Below are 21,790 nucleotides of genomic sequence, written 5' to 3'. Positions count from 1 at the left end.
TTTGCGCGGAGCTCGGAAGCGCGGGGCCTTGGAGGGCGCCCGGTTTGGGACGTACCACAGATGCTTAGCAAGAGGGAAGCTGGCCCCTGCTCCCGCGCCGTCGGCGCCCGTGTCAGACCCAGACACCCCTACGGGTTGTGGTACTTCCTAAACGCGCGAGGCATGCTGGGGGTGGTAGTCCTGTCTGGCCAGTGCCTGGTGCACGTGGTGGGCTACAGCTCCCAGAGTATGGGAAAATGTAAACCTGGGCTGTGGAATTGCAGGAGCTATAGGCTCCGGGGGATGAGAAGGGGGAGTGGAATATGGGGTGCCTCCAGATGGAAAGGCACACCCATCCTACAGATGGGAAGGCTGAGGCTCAGATGGCCAAATGAGTTCATTCATTTGACATTTATGGAGCTCAGGCTGTAGGCCAGGCGCTAGGGATTCTTCCCTTTGCCCTCACGGAGCTGACATTCTAGCGAGAGAGATAGACCATACATATAACAAATAAGTAAAAATTATTGTTTTGCATATATTTATTGTAACAGATATATATGACTGTATAATACAAATTATATGTAATAAAATAGACATATAAATACTACTTAGTGTACATAACATGATAACTAGTGTTAATATGTAACTAATTTACCTTTACATACATATAATAAATGTCTTGAATACGTTGTGTCTATTCTATATTCATATGTGAATATATAATTAAATATATACGTGTGTTGTATATATGTGTGTGATAACTGCCAAATGCTATGGAGAGAGATAGAACAAGGTAAGGGGAAATCTGTGGGGTTAGGTTGCATTTTTAGTGTGGTCAAAGAAAGCTTTGCAGAGAAGGTGATGCTTGAATGTTTGTGTTTACCACAAAATTCTTTTATCACCTCATCCCCAATTCTGGATCTCATATCCTGTCAACAACCTCCAAATTTATTCATTTGAAAAAGACTTCTTGAGTGCCTACTAAGTGCAGGGCACTGAGAGAACATAGCAAAGAACATATGGAGGAGACTGCCCTTGCAGTAGTCCAGAACACTCTCCCATCAGATCTTTTCCCTTTTTTTTTTTAAATTTTATTTATTTTTGAGGGAGAGAGAACACGAGCAGGGGAGGGGCAGGGAGAGAGGGAAACACAGAATCCGAAGCAGGGTCCAGGCTCTGAGCTGTCAGCACAGAGCTCAATGCAGGGCTTGAACTAACAAACCACCAGATCATAACTTGAGCCGCACTTGGATGCTTGACTGACTGAGCCATCCGGGTGTCCCAGATATTTTCCTTCTTATTTATCTTTTGCCTCACTTCAGAGAGACCTCCCCTGATAACCCCATGCAAAGTAGTTAAGGGACTGCCTCCCTGAGGAAGTGGCATGTGAAAAGTGAGGAAGCAGGCCATGTGTCACATGGGGGAAAGAAAGCATTCCTGACAGAGGGAACATTAGGTGCAAAGCCTTGAGGTTGGAGGTTCTTGTTTGAGGAAGAGCAGAAGGCTGTGTAGTCAGAGAGGGGTGAGGAAGGGAGAACACTGGGTGATGAGATCAGAGGCCATGTCAAGTAGGGTATTATAAGCCAGGCTGAGATGTTTGGTTTTTGTTCTAAGATTTGTGGGGAGCTGTAAAAGGATTTTAAGCAGAGGGGTCACATTATATAAATTACATTTTATTTTTTGTCTTTATCTATCTTAAAGATTATTTATTTTTGAGGGAGAGAGAGAGACAGAGAGCAGAAGTGGGGGAGGAGCAGGGCAGAGAGAGAGGGGACAGAGGATCCCGAGGGGACTCTGTGCTAACAGCAGAGAGCCCTATGCGGGGCTCGAACTTACAAACCATGAGATCATGACCTGAGCCAAAGTCCAAAGTTTAACTGACTGAGCCACCCAGGCATACCTAAGTTATGTTTTAGAATAAACAAGCTGGCTGCTGTGTGTGTGGGGAGAGAGAACTATGAAGGAAAAGACGGGAGCAGAAAAACCAGCAGAGAGACCACTGCAAGAGTCCAGGAAGTCGTGAGAGAGGATCAGACTGAGATGGTAAGGGGCACCTGGGTGGCTCAGTCAGCTAAGCGTCTGACTTCAGCTCAGGTCATGATCTCACAGTGAGTTTGAGCCCTGCGTTGTGCTCTGTGCTGACAGCTCAGAGCCTGGAGCCTGCTTCGGATTCTGTGTGTCTCTCTCTCTCTGCCCCTCCCCCACTTGTGTTTTCTCTCTCTCAAAACTAAACAAACTTTTAAAAAGAGATGGTAAAAGTGGAAGTGGTGAGGAGGGATTTGATTTTGGATTGATTGTGAAGGTAAAGGCTCCAGGATTTGCCAAGAGATCAAATATAAACAAAGGACATGAAAAGTAGAAAGGAGTCCAGGCTAGACCCCCAGGTTATTAGCCTGAGGAGCTGGAAGGATGGATGGAGTTGTTATCAACTGACATGGGAAATCAGGTGTGGGGCAAGATCGGGAGTTTGTTTCTGGATATGTTACATTTGAGATGCATGGTGGACATCCGAGTTGTGGTATGTGTTGGTTGAGTGAGACGGTCGGGGACCAGGTGCGAAATTCAGGGGTTGGAGGGAGGCCTGGGACAGTAGATACAGGTTTGTGGACCATCAGAGGTGACAGCTGAAGCCATGAGTGTGGCCGAGTTCTTCTCTGAAGAATTGACTGCCCTCAAACGGATCTGGATCAGTGGGAGTGATTGAGGCGGGATTTGCACTTTCCCAAGCAAGAGGGAAGAGCAATCATTCCAGTTGGAGGGAGTAGCTTGAGCAGACAGGGAGACAGAGAATCCCAGGCAGGCTCCACACAGGCAGCGCACAGCCTGACACAGGGCTTGAACTCCCAAACTGTGAGATCATGCATAACCTAAGCTGAAACCAAGAGTCGGACGCTTAACCAACTGAGCCACCCAGGCGCCTCTAGCTTTTTTTGGTTTTTTGTTTTCTCTTTTTAAGTGAGAGTGATTTGAACAGTTGTGATGTGCGTATTTACTCATGCTTCCCAGCTCTGGTACATGCCAAGCCCTGTTCTAGGCACTAGGGACACAGCGGTGAGCAAGGCAAAATTCTCTTCCTTCGTGGTGATTTCGTTCCAGTAAAGGAGACAAACAATATCGAAAAGGAGGAAAATCTAGAGGATGTTAGAAGCTGAGAAGTGTTACGGAGAAAAGTAATGCAAGGAGGGAGGCACAGGGAGTTTGGCGGGGGAGGGTTTGGAATTTTAAACAGGGTAGCCAGGACAGGCCTCATTAAGGAGGTGACATTTGAACTTTCAAATAGCATGTCTCTTGCAGTCTGGAACAGTTCTTCAGTCTTCCCTTGACCTTCATGACCTTGATGCTTTTGAAGATGACAAGCCAGGAATTTTGTTGCATGCCTCTCAGTTTGGTTTTGTCTGATGTTTCCTCATGGTTGGATTCCGGTTCTGCACTCAGGGAGGAAATATCACAGAAGCGACCCGGACTCCTTACTTCATGCTATCATTTGGCTCGTAATTTTAATACTGATAATGGTTGCTTTGTTCCTTTTCCCTTTGGAATGAACTCACATGCATTTCGTGGAGAGATACTTTGAATCTATGTAAATATCCTGTTCCTCATCAAAGTGTAACCGACCTGACCCACCGACTGCTAGTGTCAATGCTAGTTTTAATTTAGCATGTATATATTTTCTAATTCCATCATTGCTGACAATTATTAGTATTATCAGTTGACATTCTCCTGTAAAAATATTTCCTTTCTCTATTTATTTACTCTTTCACCTATTCATTTATATAGGCATTCATTCATGGTTTCTTGAACCTTTATCAAGTGCTTTTTCTGTGGTTCAGATTACTATGTTTGTTTACTTTGGGTCCGTTAATGTAGAGAACTACATTTATAGCTTTTCTGACACAGACTCAATTTTTGAATTCCTGGGATAAATTCTATTTGATCAAGGGGCGCCTGGGTGGCTCAGTCGGTTAAGCGGCCGACTTCGGCTCAGGTCACGATCTCGCGGTCTGTGGGTTCGAGCCCCGCGTCGGGCTCTGGGCTGATGGCTCAGAGCCTGGAGCCTGCTTCCGATTCTATGTCTCCCTCTCTCTCTGCCCCTCCCCCGTTCATGCTCTGTCTCTCTCTGTCTCAAAAATAAATAAAAAACGTTAAAAAAAAATTCTATTTGATCAAAACAGGTTTGCTAAATGTACTAATGAATTCATTTAGCTAAGATTTTGTTAAGGATTTTGACATCTACAGATATAAGTGAAATGGGCTTGAAGTGTTCATGTACTGTCTCATCTGTTTCTGGGGGATGCCTGGGTAGCTCAGTCAGTTAGGCGTCTGACTCTTGATTTCGGCTCAGGCCATGATCCCAACGGTTTGTGGGTTCGAGCCCCATGACGAGCTCAGAGCCTGAAGCCTGCTTGGGATTCTGTCTCTCTCTCTCTCTCTCTCTGCCCCTTCCCTGCTCATTTTTCTCTCTCAAAATAAATAAACTTAAAAAAAAAAACACACACAAAAAAACCCCATTTGGGCCCTTTTTTGGGTGGGGAGAGGAAAGCTTTTGACTACTGTTTTAATCCACTAATTTTTGCTCTACTAAATTGATCTGTTCATGGAATGGTTTTGGCATATTATATTTTTCTAGGAATGTATTCATTTCATCTAGGTTTTTGGGTATATGTTCATTATTTTTAAAAGTTCTGTTACAACTATATTAAGTTCCCATCTTTAATTTTGTATTTGGTTTGTTTGCATTTTCTTTTTTTTTTTTAATTTTCTTTTTTTTTTTTTTTAACGTTTATTTATTTTTGGGAGAGAGACAGCGCATGAACGGGGGAGGGGCAGAGAGAGAGGGAGACACAGAATCGGAAACAGGCTCCAGGCTCTGAGCCATCAGCCCAGAGCCTGACGCGGGGCTCGAACTCACGGACCGCGAGAACGTGACCTGGCTGAAGTCGGACGCTTAACCGACTGCGCCACCCAGGCGCCCCGGTTTGTTTGCATTTTCTATCTTAATTCATCAGTCTTGCCAGAGGGTGTGTCTTTCCTCTGAATTTTTGTTTCAAAGATTCTGCCTTTAATTTTATGAATCTTGTTTTTCCCTATCTCCTCCATTTCTGCTCTTTATCATTTCCTTGCTTCTCATTCAGGTTTGTTCTGGTGGTCTTTTTCTAACTTTGGGTATAATTTACATATGAGGAAATGCTCAGATTTTAATTATACAGCTTGATTTTTTACCAAAGTATACACCTATGTGACCCATACCCCAGTCAAGATCTAGAACCTTTTTATTATTCCAGAAAGCTACCTTGCAACCCTTTCTAGTGGATACCCTCCCCACCTCCACCCTGCTCTATCACCAAAATGTGTTTTTTTAAGGATTTTTTTAATGTTTATTTTTTAATTTTTGTTAATGTTTATTTATTTTTGAGAGACAGAGACACAGACAGAGTGCGAGCAGGGGAGGGCAGAGAGAGAGAGGAAGACACAGAATCCAAAGCAGGCTCCAGGCTCTGAGTTGTCAGCAGAGCCCGATGTGGGGCTCGAACCCACAGACCGTGAGATCATGACTTGAGCTGAGGTCAGATGCTCACCTGACTGAGCCACCCAGGTGCCCCATAATGTTTATTTTTTTATTTTTGAGAGAGAGGGAGAGAGAGCGCGTGCACATAAGCAGGGGAGAGGGCAGGACGGAGGATCTGAAGTAGGCTCCTCACTGACAGCAGTGAGCCCGGTGCGGGGCTCGAACTCATGAACCGTGACATCGTGACCTGAGCCGAAGTCGGACACTTAACCGAGCCCCCCAGGCACCCCTTAAAGATTTAAAAAAAAAAATTTTTTTTAATGTTTGTTTATTTATTTTTGGGAGAGACAGAGACAGAATGCGGGTGGGTTAGGAGCAGAGAGAGAGAGGGAGACACAGAATCTGAAGCAGGCTCCAGGCTCTGAGCTGTCAGCACAGAGCCCAATGCGGGGCTCAAACTCACGAGCTGTGAGATCATGACCTGAGCTGAAGTCAGATGCTCAACCCACCGAGCCACCCAGGCGCCCCTAAAGATTTTAAAGTAATCTCTACACCCAACATGGGGTTCGAACTTACAACCTTCAGATCAGAGTTGCATGCTCTACCGACTGAGCCAGCCAGACACCCCACCAATATGTGTTTTGAATGAGAGCTTCACATGAACAGAATCGTATATAGTGTCTTTTTTGTGTGTCTTTCTTCATTCGTTGGTGAGATTCATTCATGTTGATATTTGTAACAGTACTTTGTTCCTCTTACTCCTGAGTTGTAGTCCACTGAACAGACCCTAATTTATCCATTCTTCTCTTGTTGGATGTTTGGGTTCCCAGTTTTTGGCTGCGGTGAACACAGCTGCTCTGCATGTACATATAACAAGTCTTTTTATTGACACGTTTGCATTATTTGGGGTAACTAAGAATGAAATTGCTGGGTCATAGGGTGTTATGTTTACCTTTATATGAAACAGCCCAACAGTTTTCCAGAGTGACTGTACCATTTACTACTGCCAACCATGTACAAGGCTTCCTTGTTGTGGGATTCCAGAGCCCTGGGGGGTGGGAAGAGGGAAGGGAACATGTAGGTGCCTCCAGACTAAAAGCCACCCATCCTGAGACAGGTGGCCTCTTTCTATTCCTATTTCCTGTCCCTCTCCCCTCCCCCACACCCTCTTCCCTCAGTCCCTGGGCAATACCCCCACCCCAAATCAGCAGCATTATCACCTCTAGGGGGCCCCTTCTTTCTCACCTCGCCTCCTACAGCTGGTGCAGGGAGATGTCACTACGCAGGCCAGTAAGTGGGGGGAGGGGCTTTGTGCCCACTGCTCTCCCCTTACCACCTCCCCTTCCACCTTCTGGTTTCACAGACAAGTATTTGGGGGAGGGGCCGTTCCTGGCCCAGTTTCTGGCGCAGCCCTCCAAGGCCGGGAGAGGGCAGCCCCAGCCTCATTTTCCACCGCACCCAGACCAGTGCTGAGAGTACGCACGCACGCGTACTTGGGAATCACAGAGTGCAAATCGGTCCCTGGTGACCAGAGGGGCGGGTGCTATGCTAACAGCCATGGACAGCACAGGAATGAGCGTGAACCCAAGCAGTCCTGATGGGGCAGCTGTGGGACCAGGGACTGGCAGGCTGAGCTTCTCTATCTCCACCCCTCTGGGGCCATCCGTTCACTGAGGGCACAGCGGCAACCGGTGCCAGAGTGCCCACTGTCGTCCAACTGGGAGATGCCCTTGGACAGTCAAATGCAGTTTAGGTTTAGCCCTGAGATTGCACAGCAGGTGCAGGGTTCCCAGTGCTGGCGGGTTTCCTGGTACATCGAGACTTGCTAGACTTGACGACGGTGAGGGGGGCTGTGACCAGGATCCTGTGGGTTGGGGCACAGGCCAGAACTTATGTTCAGTCCCCACACACCAGACACTGCGAGTGCCAGCAATGCCACCCACCTCAGCCCGAGGAGGCCCCTCGTCCATCTGCATTTATGTCCCTGTGTCTGTGTGGGTCACAAACCGTGCTGGCGCATGAGAAAGAGACGTGCAAGCTACGGACTTTTCAGCTTTTATTACAAAAAGAAGAGCATGATCCCAGCCCAGCTTTCCAACAAAAGTCACCAATTTAAAGTCTGACTTGGTCAGGGCCTCTCTGGCTGGGGAGTAGGCTAGCAGACAGGTGCAGGGCCCCACTCAGACCACCCACCACTTCACCCTCCCCTGCCCTGGGCCGGACACCCGACATATGTAGAAGCAGCTCTCACAGCTGCTCACTGGGCCTCGTTGAAGCGGGTCACCATTGTCTTGTGCAGTGTCTCCTTGTAGGACTCGGTTGAGGTGACCCCGTAGGAGCTGCCTCGGGCCCCCAAGCCGGAACCCCGCACCCGTGTCTGGGCCTATGTGAGGGAGGTAGGCCGTCAGGTGAGCGGTGGGATGGGGGTGCAGCAGAGAATGCTGGAAGACGGGGATGGGATCACAGAAGACTCACCTCAATGGGCGTCACGATGCCCTGCTTCTTCCGGCCCAGGCCACTACCTTCTTTCCAGCCCATGGCCTGGAGCATACGACTGCCAATGTTGTCGCTGCCCAGCCCATCCCGTGTGGGCTGCTCAAAGTCCCTGCGGGGCCAGTGGTACAGTGTGAGTGACCAGCCTGCCGGCCCCGGGTCCGCACTTCGGCTCTGGGCACTTACACAGAAGCTGCAGACATGCCGCCGTACTTCCTCCGCTTGGGCTCCGGTGGCTCAGGGATGCCGTACTTCTCTCTGCGTTCAGCTGCACGGTCCCGGTACTTCATTTGCTGAAAACGTGTGTGCGTGTGCGTGTGCATGTGTGTGAGGACGGGGGAACCGGTGGCTACTCGCAGGAAACATTAGGGGCCCCATGGGAGCTGGATCTGGCTAACAGGTCTGAGGTCCCGTGGGCAGGACATCGTGGGTACGAGCAGCCAGCACGGGGGGAGTCGGGAAGAAGCCTCGCAGGGACAGGAGGTGAGACGGCTGATGGCAGCCAGGCAATATCCAGCTCAGGGACTTGAGCGCCAGCTGCCTGAGGGGACAGGCACTTGGCAAGGGACAGAGGGGATGGAGCCCAGGAGTGGGTCACACCTCACCTCCATGTCGTTCTTCTCCAGTGCTTCCAGCTCATTTTCCGACAGGTGCGCTCGTCGGTGAATCTCAAGGTTTTGCTGCAAGGGGACAGGCAGGAGGAGGTGTGAAGTGGCTGGGCAGGGCCGGGCAGGGCCGGGCCGGGCCAAGCAGAGCCGAGGTTCCCTGCCAATCCTCCCTCAGCCACCTTGTGTAGCCCAGAGAGCTGCTGGTGGCGGATGAGCGCCTCCTTGCTGGGGAACTGGCGCCGGCAGAGCAGACAGGCCAGCTTCTGCCAGTCAGTGAGCTTCTCCTCCCGTTCCGGACCCCCGCGCTCCTGCTCCTCCTCGCTGTCACTCTCCCCGCTGTAGGCTGCCACGAGGCCCCGAGGTGGGCTCTGGAGAACATGAGCGTAGGGGTGGGAGGTCAGGCCTGGCCAGATCGCCCCACCCCCACCCCTCTTCCTGCTCCGACCACTCACTGGGCGGTCATCGCTGGCCAGTTTCGGGAGGTCCATGCTGGTGTGCTGTCTTTCAGCTAGTGCTCCCTGGGGAAGACGGACACACAGATTCAGGGACTCCAGAGAGGGACCGTTGAAATGACAAGACTTGGGGGGGGGGGGGAGTGGGTAGTGGAGGGGTGGCCACAACACACCTTCTTCTCGAGGATGGCATAGCCAGCATCTGCGGTAGCTGATTCCCGCCTTTCATCGTCTCGCAGGGAACTGATGGGCTGGAAGCTGTTTTTGAAGTTTTCTTTTTGCTTGTTGAGGCTGCGGGCCCAGCGTTCCATGTCCTTGGCAATCTAGGGGGAAGGGTGGGGGTGAGGCTCTCGGGGCCCCTCCGACTGCTGTAACCGCCAACTCCGTCCACTGCCCCTTCCCACCCCGCAGCCTCAAGCAAGAGGTGAGGAGACGGCCGTGATGGTCCCCCCTTGTCGTCATTCTATCACCGGTGGCCCCCATCAAGCCCTCTTGGGCCGTGTTCCCCATTCTCCTGACAGGCACTCACACGATTCCGCTCTCTGTGGGCTTTCATATCGTCTTACCATTCCACACTGCACAAAATGGCTTTCTCTGGGTAGGACTTTAACACACACCCGTGATACTCTGCCACACTCCACATTCTGCTCCCCCCACCCCAGGCACAACATGACTTTTAGCATTTACCAGGTAGTCAAGGGAACACTTAGTTCTTACTCGGCACTTGGTTCGGCACTGAGCGCTACACCCAGACTGTCACACTCTTCTTCCCCAGGCAGACACTGACGTTCCCTCCAACTGCCCACGCCCACCAAACGCTGCTGTGGCCGCTTTCCCACCCGCACCCTGAGGGGCCCATGAGAAGTTCTCTGGGACGGACAATCCGACACATACTCACGAGTGGGGTTCTGGGCCCAAAGGAGGTCTGCCTGCCCGTTCGTTTCCACAGGCAGGGTTAGCCTGGCTTCAGGCATGCAGGCAACCTGAGGGTTCCCACTGGGGGACAGGAAGGCTGACTGGGCTCACTTGGATGGATGGCACTGGCCACGCAGGGAGGTGGGTGGCCCTACCACATACTGAGGAGACTGCCCCAGCTTGAGGTCACTCACGCATCAAAGAGCAGAACTGGGCCAGGAGCCTGGTCTCTCTTAAGCACAATCACTGCCACCACGCACACATCTGCCCTCCGCCCTTGGTAGTGGAAGGTTAAAGAGGATAGAAGCACGTTCTTCATCGGAAGACACCACACAGCCAGCCAGTGACTGCTGAACCCCCAGTGTTCACCTGTTGGGCTGTCTTGGTCTTGTGCTTCTCCTTCTTTTCTTTACCCTCTTTCGAGGGGGCCCCCGTCTCCTTATGCCCGTCGGCTGACTGTTCCAGCGCAGGGACGTAGGTCCGTCTCTCCCCGTCCCAGTACAGGTACTGCTGGCTCTGAGCGTTGTAATAATACTGGGGGAGGGGCAATGCAAAGGCATGAGGGAAGACCTTAAGGAGAACTACAGACCCCACCCACTCCCTGGGCCACCCTATCACCTGGGAGTTGGGGTCATAGTAGAGGCCAGTCTGGGGGTCATAGTAGTAGCCAGAGGTCTCGTCGTACTGGTAAGTAGACACGTCCGGAACAGCTGGGGGAGGGGAGGGGAGAAGGGGCGTCACGCTCTTCTGTGCTTTGCTAAGGAACTCCCCCCGCCCTCCCACCCACGGGCCGTGGCTACTCACGGTACTGGTTGTAGGACTCCTGGGCAGTGGGGCTGGTGGCTGGTGGCAGGGCAGAGCTGGGATGGGTAGGGCTCTGGAGCTCAGATTTGAGCACAGCGGGTGACATGATGGTGTATGACTGGTCACGGGGCCAGACAGGGGAACAGGGCTCAGTGTCTGCCAGTGCCCGCCCCCCCAGGAACCCTGCCTGTCCCCCAGCACCCCCTGGGCTCTCTCACCTGGCTGTTGGCAGCGGCACCCTGGCTGCCGCTCGCCTCGGCTGATTGCTGGTAGATGCCAGGTGCGGCACCAGGCTGGGCACGGGAGAAAGCCTGCAGTGACACAGAGTCTGTCCCAGGCTCCAGGGAGGCCTCAGGACCTGTAAAGAGGGCCAGGGAGGGAGGGGGGGAGAATACCTGTTAGTGGTGGGGCCCAGGACCCCATGCCCGTTGACCCCCACCACGGGCTCAGGTAGAGATGCTGGGGCTCACCTGCTCCAGCTGGGTCCCCTTTGGTTCCAGTGATGCCGGGGCCCTTGGTGCCCTTGAGGTAGCCATGGGCATAGAGGGAGGACTCTGTGCCCTGGCTGCCGCCATAGCCCTCATCCTGTTGGTAGTAGCTGTAGTCGACCGGTGGCTCCTCGGGGGTGGCCCAGGCACCCTCCCCACCCTGGGAGGCCTGAGGGGCAGTGGGAGGGGCTCATTAGCAGAGGAAGGGGCGCAGGGGGAGGGGAACCTGCTAAGAAGCATCTGCCCACAGGTGGTGAGGCTTGTGCCGGTCTGCCGACAGAAAGCATGCAGGCCTCAGACAAGTGAAGTGTGAGGGCCACCCGGCCACAGCAGGGCAGGACAGCGGCAAAAACAAGAAAGGAACGAAGACTTGTGCCAAAGTGCTCCCACGGCTGACACTGGTACGTGTGTGGCGTGGTTCGTGTGCTGGGTATCAGATCAAGGAAGACACCGTCCTCCCCTTCTTTACTCTCCTCTCCCAATTTTCTTTCAGCCACTTATAAACTCCGTTTCATTAAAGAAGTTGAAACAATTCAGGACGATAAAATAACCACCAAACAGAAGCGAAAAGCAGCTGTGATGGTGTTGAAGTTGAAAGCCTGGGAGGAGGTGACTGGGGAGGGAGCTGCAGCGAGGCGCCCAAAGCCCACGGCAGCCACTGTGACAGGGTCTGGGGTCCACGGAAAGCCAAAACAGCAAGCCAGCCCTCCAGGCTGTGCAGAGAGGGCACGGAAGGGTCGAGGTGGCCCCGGTATGGGGATGCTGGGGCAGAGGGGAGTCTCTGAGTACCTGTGAGATGGCCCACTGGGCTGCAGCAATGGCAGTGCTGGCCACAGAGGCAGCATTGATGCGGCTGCCTTCATTGGAGGCCATGTCCCTGGAGAGGATGTCAGAGACTGGGAGTGAGACGCGAGGCCCCAGCCCAGGGGGCCAGCTAGGAAAGGACACAGGTGGAACCCTGACCTCTTAGAACCCTTGGCGAACTCAACGTTGATGGTCTTGCCGTCGATGGTGAGCGGTGGGTGCAGGGCCTGTAGGATCTGCAGTAGCTGGGCTGCTTCCTGGGGGGAGGAGGGGGTAGGCGGAGGCAGAAGGGTCAGGCCCGGGGAGGTCCCCGGCTCCACTGCCCCATTTCCAGGCTTGGAGCCGCGGCGGGGGGGGGGGGGGGGGGGGGGGCTGGGCTCGGGGTCCCTCCTCCCCGCCCCGGGGGCCGGGACCCTGGCCGCCCGGCCCCCCCCCTGTGCCGCCCTCACCACGATGGTGGAGAGCTGGATGAAGGCGAAGCCGCGATTCAGTTGGGTCTGCTTGTCCTTGATGACGCGTACGTTGGAGGAGGACAGCACCGCATAGGGTGCCAGGGCCCCCAGGATGGAGTCCATGGTGCTGTGTGGGTTCAGGTTGCGCAAAATGATGGCTGTGGGAAGGGGCCCAGCATTAGGGGGCACCCCTGACACCCTGCTCCAGCCCTACCCTCTGGTGGCTCCCCACTGTCCCTCTTCTCTGGCTTCCATGTCTTTGCACCTGCTGCTTCCTCTCACCTCTTCCTCCTGGATAAACTCTGCTTGTCAGTCCAAGTCCCAGCTCAGTCACTCACCTGCTGAGAACCTTCTCAACACACCCCCAAAGTCGAGTCGGGCAACGCTCCTCTCCTGCTCTCCCTACATCACATGTGTGTCCCCCCACCAAGCAGAGAGACCCTGGGAGGGCTAAGTCCTGGTCACCGCCATCTCTCTGCGCTTGGAGAGTCTAGCCCAGACAGATACCCTAGGGCAGGGAGAAAGGAAGGAACAACTGACTCACTGTCATTGGCGTTCTCTGAGCTTGGCTCTGAGCCCTGTGACAGGGCTTGGGAGGCCAGCACTCCCTGGGCCTGGTAGGGCTGAGGCAGGGGGAGCAGGCCCTGGCTTAGCTCCCGTCCACCCAGAGGCAGCGTCTGCTGATCCAGCCTTGCGCCCAGGGGCAGCTTCTGCTCCGCCTCTGTCAGGGATGGCACAAGACAGGCTGGTGACGAGGAAGGAGGCTCCAAGGCTGGCCACCCTCCTCCCAGGACACCGGCCCCTCCCCCTCCTCCCCTCTCCCACCAAAGTCCCAGGGAGGTGGGGAGGTAGGAGGGCCTCACCTGACTTGGGCACGCCACATTTGAAGCACTTCTCACGGCGTTTGAAGTTCTGGACGCCACACTGTGAGGCACAGGCCAGGCCGTCAGAGCAGGTGGGGCTCTCCACTGTACCCTCCAAACTTGGATCCAGAGACCACCCCTCCCCCCACCTCAGGGAACCCCACGATGCTCCAGGAAGGAAGGTCCCAGGGTCAGGGGAGGAAGGGGGCTCCAGCTGTCATTCTCAGTCTGTGGATCTTCCCTTCACACAGTCTCAAGTCTGTCCTCAGGGCCATCCCCTCAGCTCGGGAATCAATTCCCCCACCCGTTACAAGTGCCACCCCCTCCTCGTCCCTTTAGCAGGTTCCTCTTCCTAAAACTTGCTTCCCTGTTAGAGACCTTCAGTGTCTTCACCCCTAAAAGCCAGTGGCCACTCTCGTCAGACTCCCATCCCTCGTTTATCTCAAGAATTGGGTTGATTCTCTTGAGAAACCAGCCTTGGCCATCCCAGCCTCCAGAAACCCCCAACTTCTACCAAATCTCTCTCTGTTCCGTGGTCACGTAGTGCGCACTGGTCCCACGCCAGGCTCTGCCCTGTATGCCAGGGCGTGGCCTCTGTCATCCTCGAGGCCTCACAGCAGGGGGCAGATGTAGCACAGGGAGGCAGGTCAGTCTGTGGGGACCCACGGAGGGGAAGAGGCCAAGAGGGGTATGGCTCACTTAGCTGGGGACAGTTGGCAGGGATGTTTGATCTGGGAGGCCCAGAAGTTTGCTTTGGTTTTGCTGGGAAGCTATGGCTAGCGAAGGGAACAAGAGATTTTCTGTAGCTGGTGTAGGAAGGTGAGGCCAGACAAAAGCCGAAGCTGGAGAGGGCAGGTGAAGTTAGATTATAGAGGGTGGTCACGCTTAAGTTCAGAGTTGGCGAGGTCCTAAGCAGAGAAGGAAGGATGTGCTTAGAGGTGGTTTCGAGGAATGTTACAGATGAGAGGGTGAGAGAAAGAGGCAAGGCCAGAACAGAAGAGGGGTCCACAGCGGGACAGAGCGTGTGACAACTGGTCTGGGTGGTGGGAATTGCAAGGGAGGGCATTTCTGTGATGGAAGTGACAGGACCTGGTGACCAAGAGGATGTGGGGAATAGAGGAGGGGAAAGGAGGGAGTTCCCTGCTTTTGAGGAGTCTCTGAAAATACAGGAGAGACACAGTGCCACTGTCACTTCGTCTCTACCTCTGCAGAGACATCGGACACCCTGCCTTCTGATATCACTTTCTTTTTAAACCAACGGTGCCACTCCCCTAGTAGGCGGAGTTCTTCTCGGGGAGCAAATTGGGGCGTCTGCCAGCTCTCAGGACCACCGGCTGGCTATGGGGTCTCGGGCCGCCTCGGGGCTGCTTGTGAGGCTGGCCCCAGGGGAGACCTGAACCCAGGGTGGCGTCCGGGGCCCCTGTGATCAGGAGAGGCTCACCCACGGTGGCACCCCTTTGAGCCTCAGCTTCCTCGTAGGGAATACGACTCCAAGACCCCACCGCTTCTACCCTGGGCCTCTGGTGGACATGGCCTTGTCGGAGGGGCCATCAAGGTCGGGTCACCTGACTCAGGCTCTCACCATGCCCTGTGCTTTCTTTTGGGGGGGTATGGGCAGACATTAAAGGGTGCTAACCATGGGCCAGGTGTCGTTCCAAGTGTCACCCTCTCATCGCCACACTGGAATCCTCCCAACCACCTCTGGGGAGAGGTGTCATCGCTATTCACATTTTAGAGAGGAGGAGAGCGAGGCAGAGATCAAGGAGGATCCGAGAGGGTCTAATTCCAGCCAGTCTGGCTCAGAGGTCCACATTCTGACACACCGCATTGTGCCTCCACTGTCACTAGTTGGTCCCTTACGAAAGTATTTGCTGAAAGCCCACTGGGACTTCAGCCAAGACCGTACTACGTGAGGGCAGAGCCTGGCGCCAATGAGAGCCCAGTACGCACAGGCGGGCGGGTGGGTGGGTGGGTAGACGGCGAGGAACGGTGGCTACTTGAGCTCAGCCAGTCCTCGACGCCTATGCCACCCCCAGAGGCCCCAGGGAGACAGACGCTGCCGCCGCCGCCGCCGCCGTCTCTATCCATGGCAACCGCTGCCCACCGCCCCTGTACCTTATTACACAGCCAGTCCTCATTGATCTTGGGCTTGGGGTCGCTGTAGTGCATGGACACCTTCTGGCCCAGGATGTTGAGGGAGTGCTGCGGGAAAAAGCAGAGCACAGTGAGGCCCGGGCAGCAGTGCCCCACGCACCGTTTCAGCACAGGAGAAGAGAGTGAGCGAGCCCTTCAGCTGGATGGATGAGGGACAGGGAACGGAGGGAGGTCGGAGAACGGACGAGGGAAGAAGGAAGGGAAGGAGGGAGGGAGAGCGCCACAGCCCTCGGGCGCAGCTGTTTGCTGCCTTTCCGGGCACGCGCACGCACACGTGAACACACGCCACCAGGCACACAGTGCTCGGCTGACCGACGCCTGCCGGACAGTGGGGGAAAACCCCCCACTCGGCCCTGATGCTGCCAGGCCACACCCAGGGCCAGCACTACACAGGCTACACTCGGGATGAGGGGGACAGGGAGGGGAGGGAGAGGAGGGGAGAGAAAGAGAGAGAGAGAGAGCGCACGCGCGCTAGTGCTGGAGAAGGGGAAAAAGAAAGAGCCATATTTAAGAGATGGAAGTTCCTGCTGTGAGGCTGTCTTCCTGGGGCTGGCTGGGTCCTGGGCCCACAGCATTAGGGCAGAGATGGCCCCAGGGCCACCCTGCTGAGCCCTGCTTCCACCTCTTCTGCCCCTTCCTCCCCTGAGGCTTTCCTTCGGTGCCCCACACCAGTGAGCCGGGCTCTGGGTGGGTAAGCAGAGCAGGTCCTTGGGTCTCTGAAGGTCCCAAAGCTGCTGGGTAGGGAGACCGTGCCAGGCAGGGGAGCAGGCTCCCTTCCCTTCCCTAGAGCAGGACTCTCTGCTGAGAGGGCAGGTCTGCCAGCAGCAGAATGGGGCAAGCGGTGACTTCCGTGGAGGGGTTAGGTGCAGGGGGCGGGCCGGGGCACCTGAAGTGAGTTCTATCACATCTGACTGCTACTTTAGATCAACAGAGCAGTGCTGGCCGCTCACACCGAAATCAAAAGGCCAAACTCACATGCAGGGAGAGAGCTGGCCAAACGGGACTTGCCAGTTAGTGTGCCAACAGCTAAGTCCCCCAGTGGCTAGGCTTCCAGTGGCGCCTGAGAGTGGAACGAAGTCCTGGCTCTGCCTAACCCCTGAGCAGGGTGGTCCCCGGGGACTGGGAGCCTCGGTGGAAGAACCTCCCCCCGCCCCCAGCAGCCCTTTCTCCAAAAGCTCGGCTGGGAAGTGGAGGGGCAGAGCTAATAGCGTCTGGTAGGAAGGGGCCAGCGGTGAGTGTGGGCTCTTGATGGGAAGCCCGGTGGGTAGCAAGAGATGGGAAGAGGAGATAGTGAGGGTCAGGAAGGGGGAGAGAGAGAGAGGGGGCGGGGAGGGGGGATGGGACACAGGGCCACAGGGCAGGGAACTGTGTCCATAAGAATCAGGCGATGGGGAGCGCTCGATTACAAAGTAGTATTTGTTTGGGGGGGGGTTCAAGTGCGGCAAAGCAACCTGATTGGCTTCCATCCATCTTGTAGCGTCCTGCAAGTGACTAAACTCGACGAAGGCGAAGCCCCGGCTCTGACCTGGAGACAGCATTCAGATACAGACGCAGTGGGTTAGTCAACAGCTTTGGACACACGGCGTTCCCGGGGGTGGGACCCGAGGGGAGAGGACCAGGGGGGCAGAGAGGGAAGGGGGGAGAGAAAAAGAAGAGAGGGAGAGAGAGAAGTAATCAGAGAGAGAAAGACCAGGGAGTGGGAGGCAAGGCAGAAGGCCGGGAGGGGCAGGAAAGAGGAATGGGGGGGGGAGTGGGGAGGGAGGGGGAGAGGAGATAACACACACGCCAACTGGGAAGAAAGAGAGAGGAGCTCAGGCAGACCTGCCTGGAGTGACAGAGACAGAGAGAAGGAGCTAGGAGGGAAAGGGTACACGTAGAGGTCTGTCTCCTGAGAAGGAAGGAGGGCAGATGGGCAGGCTGTTGGCTCCACATGGGCCAGAATAAACACCTGAAGGGCGGGGCCCAGCACAAGGCTGGGGCACCCAGGAGGGGTCCTGTAACAAGTGCTTCATCAAAGAAACAAAAGAGAACCTGGGCCAGGCTGCTCGGTGAGGCTAGGAAGGCTCCAGGCCCATCAGGAACCAGGGGGAGTTGGGGATATGAAGTCACCTCAGCCTCAGCACAGTAAGGGGATGTGGGCCTCACCAGGGAGCCTCACTCAGGGCCAAGCTAGGAAGATTATGGCCACCCACAGTGCAAGTCCTCCGAGACAGCAGGAGAATGGGGGCCAGGATTGGCCTGGCGGCCCTTAAAGAATCAGTGAGGGCCTGGGAGAAGCGCCCAGGGCTACAGAGGGGGCCACACATAGGACACCGCCTATGGAGAGAGAAACCAGAACCCTGTCAGTGTGTGGCGTGGCTGAGGTGAAGCAGAGCAAGACCTACATGCTACCGAGAGACTCCAGGCCTGGCCAGGGCTAGGAAAGGGATCCAGGACTTGAGGCCACAGGAAAACAGCTCCTCCTTTGGAGGTGTACACACAGGGAGGGCTTAGATGTGGCGGGTTTGGGGGGGGGCATGCTTGATCTCCAAAAGAGTGACTATTAGGATGCACAGGAGGATGAAATGGTATGATTTGGGGTGAGGTAGGGAGGGACGGAGGGGGGAAGAGGGAGAGAGAGGAAGAGAGAGGGGGAGAGAGAGAGAGAAGAGACATAAGGGGAGAGAGAAAGAGGGAAGGAGAGAGAGAGGAAAAGAGAAAGAGAGAAGGGGAGAGAGAGAGAGAGAGAAGGGGAAAGAGAGAGAGAAGGGGGGGAGAGGGGGAGAGAGAGAGAAAGAAAGAAAGATAGATAGATATGGAGGTGTGGGGAGGAGAGAGATTGAGAGATGGAGAGAGAAGCCCAGGCAGTGAAGCCCCACTGTGCCTGCCTTGGGAAGCCTGGGCCAGAGGTCCTGCAGAGACAACTCCCCCCCCACCACCCTGCTAATCTCAGGCCAGCTCCAAGCAGCCTGCAAGAGGGAGGGAGGGAGGGAAGAAGCAAGGCCAGGAATCCTGGCTGCTCCTTGGGATGCACCCTGGGAGAAGAGCCATCCCCTGCCTCCCCTCTCTTGGGACACGAGGGTGGGGCCGTGTCAGACCTACTTTCTGGTCACAGGCTGTTACCAGAAAAACGTGAGGGGGACTGAAGGGAGGGGAAGGAGAAGAAGGGAGAGGGAAGGGAGTATATGGGGGTGTTACCACCTCAGATACTCAGAATCCCAAAGAGGAGGTTCCCCGGAGCCTGGCCCTGGCCCTGCCCCCGGGGAGCACTCAGCTCAGCGCTGCACCCCCTCCCCAACAGCCCCGGAGCTGTGAGGAGGGTGGGTCGAGGGGAAGAGAAGAAGAGAGGGCACCCCAAGCTGCCCATGCCCAGCCGTGGAGGGAAGGCAGGGCAGGGAGGGTGAGGGAGAAGACAGAAGCAGGAGGGAGACTGGAGGCTGAGGCTGGCCAGCAGAAGGGGAGGCACTGGGAACAAAAGCTCACCTGAGGATTTGTTCCGCATCAGCCGGACCTCCCGCGCTTGCACTCCGTGGGACTGCAGCTGGCCCCGGATCTGTACGGGGAGATACGGATTGGGGCAGGCTCAGCACACGGGGGGCCCCTGAGGGGCTGCCCGTGAGTGATGTGCATGCACTGCCTCCCCTCGCTCTCTCGGGGCTCTTCCCCGAGGTGCCGTGGCCCCGGCCCCATACCAGTACCCGGTCTCGGCGCTCGGCCCCAGACTTGCAGAGAATGAAGGAAACGAAGGGGGCATGGTACATGGTACGAGGTGGGGCACGGCAGCACGGAAGACCCTCAGAGGCGAGAGCAACGAGAGAGCAAGCCAAGCGGAGCCCGCAGCTCAAGAATGGCCCAAGGGGCTGGTCTGATAACAGGCTTGGTGCAGCTGTGGGGAGGAGCGCTGGGACGCAGCTCTGGGACCGCCCTCCGGCTCACACCGAGACACCCAGGAAGCAAATACCAAAATGGGAGGGACTGGGTCTGGGCAGAGCCCAGCCACGCGCCCTAGGCCGTGGGCAGATCGGTACCCTGGGCAGAGACAAAAAGGTGTGCTCACAGGGTGTGCAAAGCTTCCTGGATGAAGCCAGAGGGAAGCTGTAGAGGCAATTTGGGGTTTGGGCCAGGTGAGGCAGGGTCTCTAGGCCAGTGGTGCCTCTCGCAGAAGCCTGGGAGCACGTGCCAGGCATTCTCGGGTGGCGATCTTACTACCTCTGGGCCTCAGTTTCCTCATCAGGTGAAAAAGAAAGAAGCGCTCTCACTCTCGCGTGTGCTCTCTCTCTCTCTCTGTCTCTGTCTCTGTCTCTGTCTCTCTCTCTCTCTCACACACACACACACACACACACACACACACACACACGATCATGAGGACAGCGAACGTTCAGGGAGGGCTCTGGAAACAGCAAGAATGTGGCCTCTGGAATCCAGCTGCCCAGGTCCAGACCCCAAGTCCACTCTGCCACACGGGCTGAGGGACCTGGAACAAGCTGCTTCACTGCTGGGGGCCTGGCTTCCTCATCGGTAGGATGGAAACACACAGAGTGCCTTCCCCGCAGGGTGGCTGTGAGGATTACATGAGACCTGGCATGTGGCCCGCCCTGTGATAAATCCCCAACACATGTCAGCACGGAGCTACTGTCTGACCCTGAGCAGCGTGGCTGGGCCAGACTGGAGAAGCTCCCGAATACACACGTGGGATTTTCTCTTTGACAAAATGGGCAGCCGGTAGATTTCGAAGGGGAGCTGAGCAGAGAATTCGGCGGGGTCAGAGAGGAGAATCGGGGAGGCTAATGAGGAGGCTATTCTAGTGGCCCTCTGGGGTTTTACTGGGGCTCGTTAGGGAAAGTCTGTATGAGAAGGAAACAGAAGCAAAGGGAGGAACAGGGAAGGAAATGTAAGAGAACTGAGCAGGGAGGCTGCCAGTAGCAGCAAAGGACATCAGAGAACATAGGGGTCTGTAGCCAGGCCACGGAGATGTGACGCTGCCGACAAGGGCGCGGGTGAGGGCATGGGGAGAGAACGTGAATAAAACCTCAGAAAACCCCATGGGGACCCTCCCCATCCCCAGGACTGCCGGGCCCTACATCATCTCTGCCACCAGGAATACCTGGCTCTGGGCCTGGGGAGCATCTGGCCCTCAGTCAACACATGCAGAACGGACGGATGAGCAGTGGAATGTTCAGGAGGAATGCTCTGTTCCCTCCCACACCCCACTGCGGCAGCCCCTTGGCCAAGCCAGCCTATCCGACACTCCTCCCTTCCAGACCAGGAGAGGACAAGGGCCTGCCCAGAGGACGGATCAGTGCTGGGGGAGAGAAGGGATAAAAGGTGCTGAGTTCGGGGTGAGGGAGAAGCTGAGGGCCCTGGAGGAGACCCAGCCTGGCCTCCTGCCCTGCCACCTGCCCAGGGCCACGAGGGGGGGGCACGTACGTCATCCTCAGTGGCTGCCTGTGGCAGCATCCTCAGCATGACGATGTTACTGGCCTTCTCCTCCTCCTCCTCCTCCTCATCCTCCTCCTCCTCCTCCCCTTGCTCGGTCCGATAGTCCTGGTCCCGATAGTCGCCGTCTCGGGGGAAGCCTGGCGGGCCGGTGGGGCTGTGCCTGTGCCGCCGCCGCCGCCTACGCTGAGTCTCGGAGCCCGGGGAGGCCTCGTAGGAATCCTGGCCAACAGAATAAGACGAGAGACACCAGACGGGCAGTCAGTCTGGGGTGGGCCTAGGGGCTGGCCGCTGGCTCTCTGAGGCAGGCAGGCTCTGAAAGCCAGGGGTGGGCGGGCTCCGGCTAAAGGCTCAGGGCAAGCAAAATGGGTAAGCCCTGGACTGCAACCCTTCTGGGGTGGGACACTGTCCCCAGGATGCCTGTTGGGGGCTGCCTTGGTGGGGAGTGGGGAGAGGCTGGTGGCAGTCCTGCTGTGGGGGAGGAACTCCCACAGACAGGTGACCAGATACCGCTTAAACCTCCTTGGGTCTAGGGTCAGCACACTAAATCCTGCCCTCTGTTTCCCCCTCTTCCTCCCTTGCAGCTCAGCCAGTATGTGCTCAACTGTTCCTTGATATCTCATCCAGAGCCGGTCAGCAGGGGCTGGCAAAGGTGTGAGGGCCACAGCCCTGCCCCCAGTCCCGATCCTCTGTCTGGCCAGTCTTCTATCACCACCAGGCTCCCTCCTAACATGGTGTGGTCACTAAATTCTTGGGTGTCGCCCAAGCCATCCTTCCAGGACTAAGCAGGCCAGGCCAGGGTCCATACCCCTTCTGCCCTCAGGGAGACCAGATAACTCGGCGCTCCACTCCCACTC

At 55.7% G+C, this 21,790-nt stretch overlaps 1 protein-coding gene across 9 annotated transcripts in view; it reads right to left on the bottom strand.

The window, feature by feature from the left end:
• Positions 1–7,527: 7,527 nt before the first annotated feature.
• RBM10 (RNA binding motif protein 10) overlaps positions 7,528–21,790 on the bottom strand; it is a 30,431-nt gene continuing 16,168 nt past the window's right edge. For 3 of the 9 annotated variants that reach the window (XM_030305240.2, XM_030305247.2, XM_030305243.2), the window contains 21 exons: positions 20,925–21,155; positions 18,981–19,050; positions 16,970–17,043; positions 15,480–15,566; positions 13,365–13,425; positions 13,046–13,222; positions 12,499–12,659; positions 12,209–12,306; positions 12,035–12,122; positions 11,228–11,414; positions 10,976–11,115; positions 10,758–10,875; positions 10,572–10,663; positions 10,323–10,487; positions 9,212–9,361; positions 9,039–9,104; positions 8,766–8,954; positions 8,584–8,658; positions 8,165–8,271; positions 7,961–8,090; positions 7,528–7,868 (listed from right to left, as the gene is read on the bottom strand). In XM_030305240.2, coding sequence (XP_030161100.1) covers positions 7,743–7,868; positions 7,961–8,090; positions 8,165–8,271; positions 8,584–8,658; positions 8,766–8,954; positions 9,039–9,104; positions 9,212–9,361; positions 10,323–10,487; positions 10,572–10,663; positions 10,758–10,875; positions 10,976–11,115; positions 11,228–11,414; positions 12,035–12,122; positions 12,209–12,306; positions 12,499–12,659; positions 13,046–13,222; positions 13,365–13,425; positions 15,480–15,566; positions 16,970–17,043; positions 18,981–19,050; positions 20,925–21,155 — 2,592 coding nt within the window. In that variant the 3' untranslated portion in view covers positions 7,528–7,742. The remainder of the gene's footprint in view (positions 7,869–7,960; positions 8,091–8,164; positions 8,272–8,583; positions 8,659–8,765; positions 8,955–9,038; positions 9,105–9,211; positions 9,362–10,322; positions 10,488–10,571; positions 10,664–10,757; positions 10,876–10,975; positions 11,116–11,227; positions 11,415–12,034; positions 12,123–12,208; positions 12,307–12,498; positions 12,660–13,045; positions 13,223–13,364; positions 13,426–15,479; positions 15,567–16,969; positions 17,044–18,980; positions 19,051–20,924; positions 21,156–21,790) is intronic. The other 6 variants (XM_030305246.2, XM_032592159.1, XM_030305242.2 and 3 more) reach the window with 5 other exon arrangements.

This window comes from Lynx canadensis, chromosome X (assembly GCF_007474595.2).
Source record: "Lynx canadensis isolate LIC74 chromosome X, mLynCan4.pri.v2, whole genome shotgun sequence".
NCBI classification, from domain to species: Eukaryota; Metazoa; Chordata; class Mammalia; order Carnivora; family Felidae; genus Lynx; species Lynx canadensis.
Note: the sequence above shows the minus strand (reverse complement) of the source record. Positions and strands in the feature narration are given on the sequence as shown.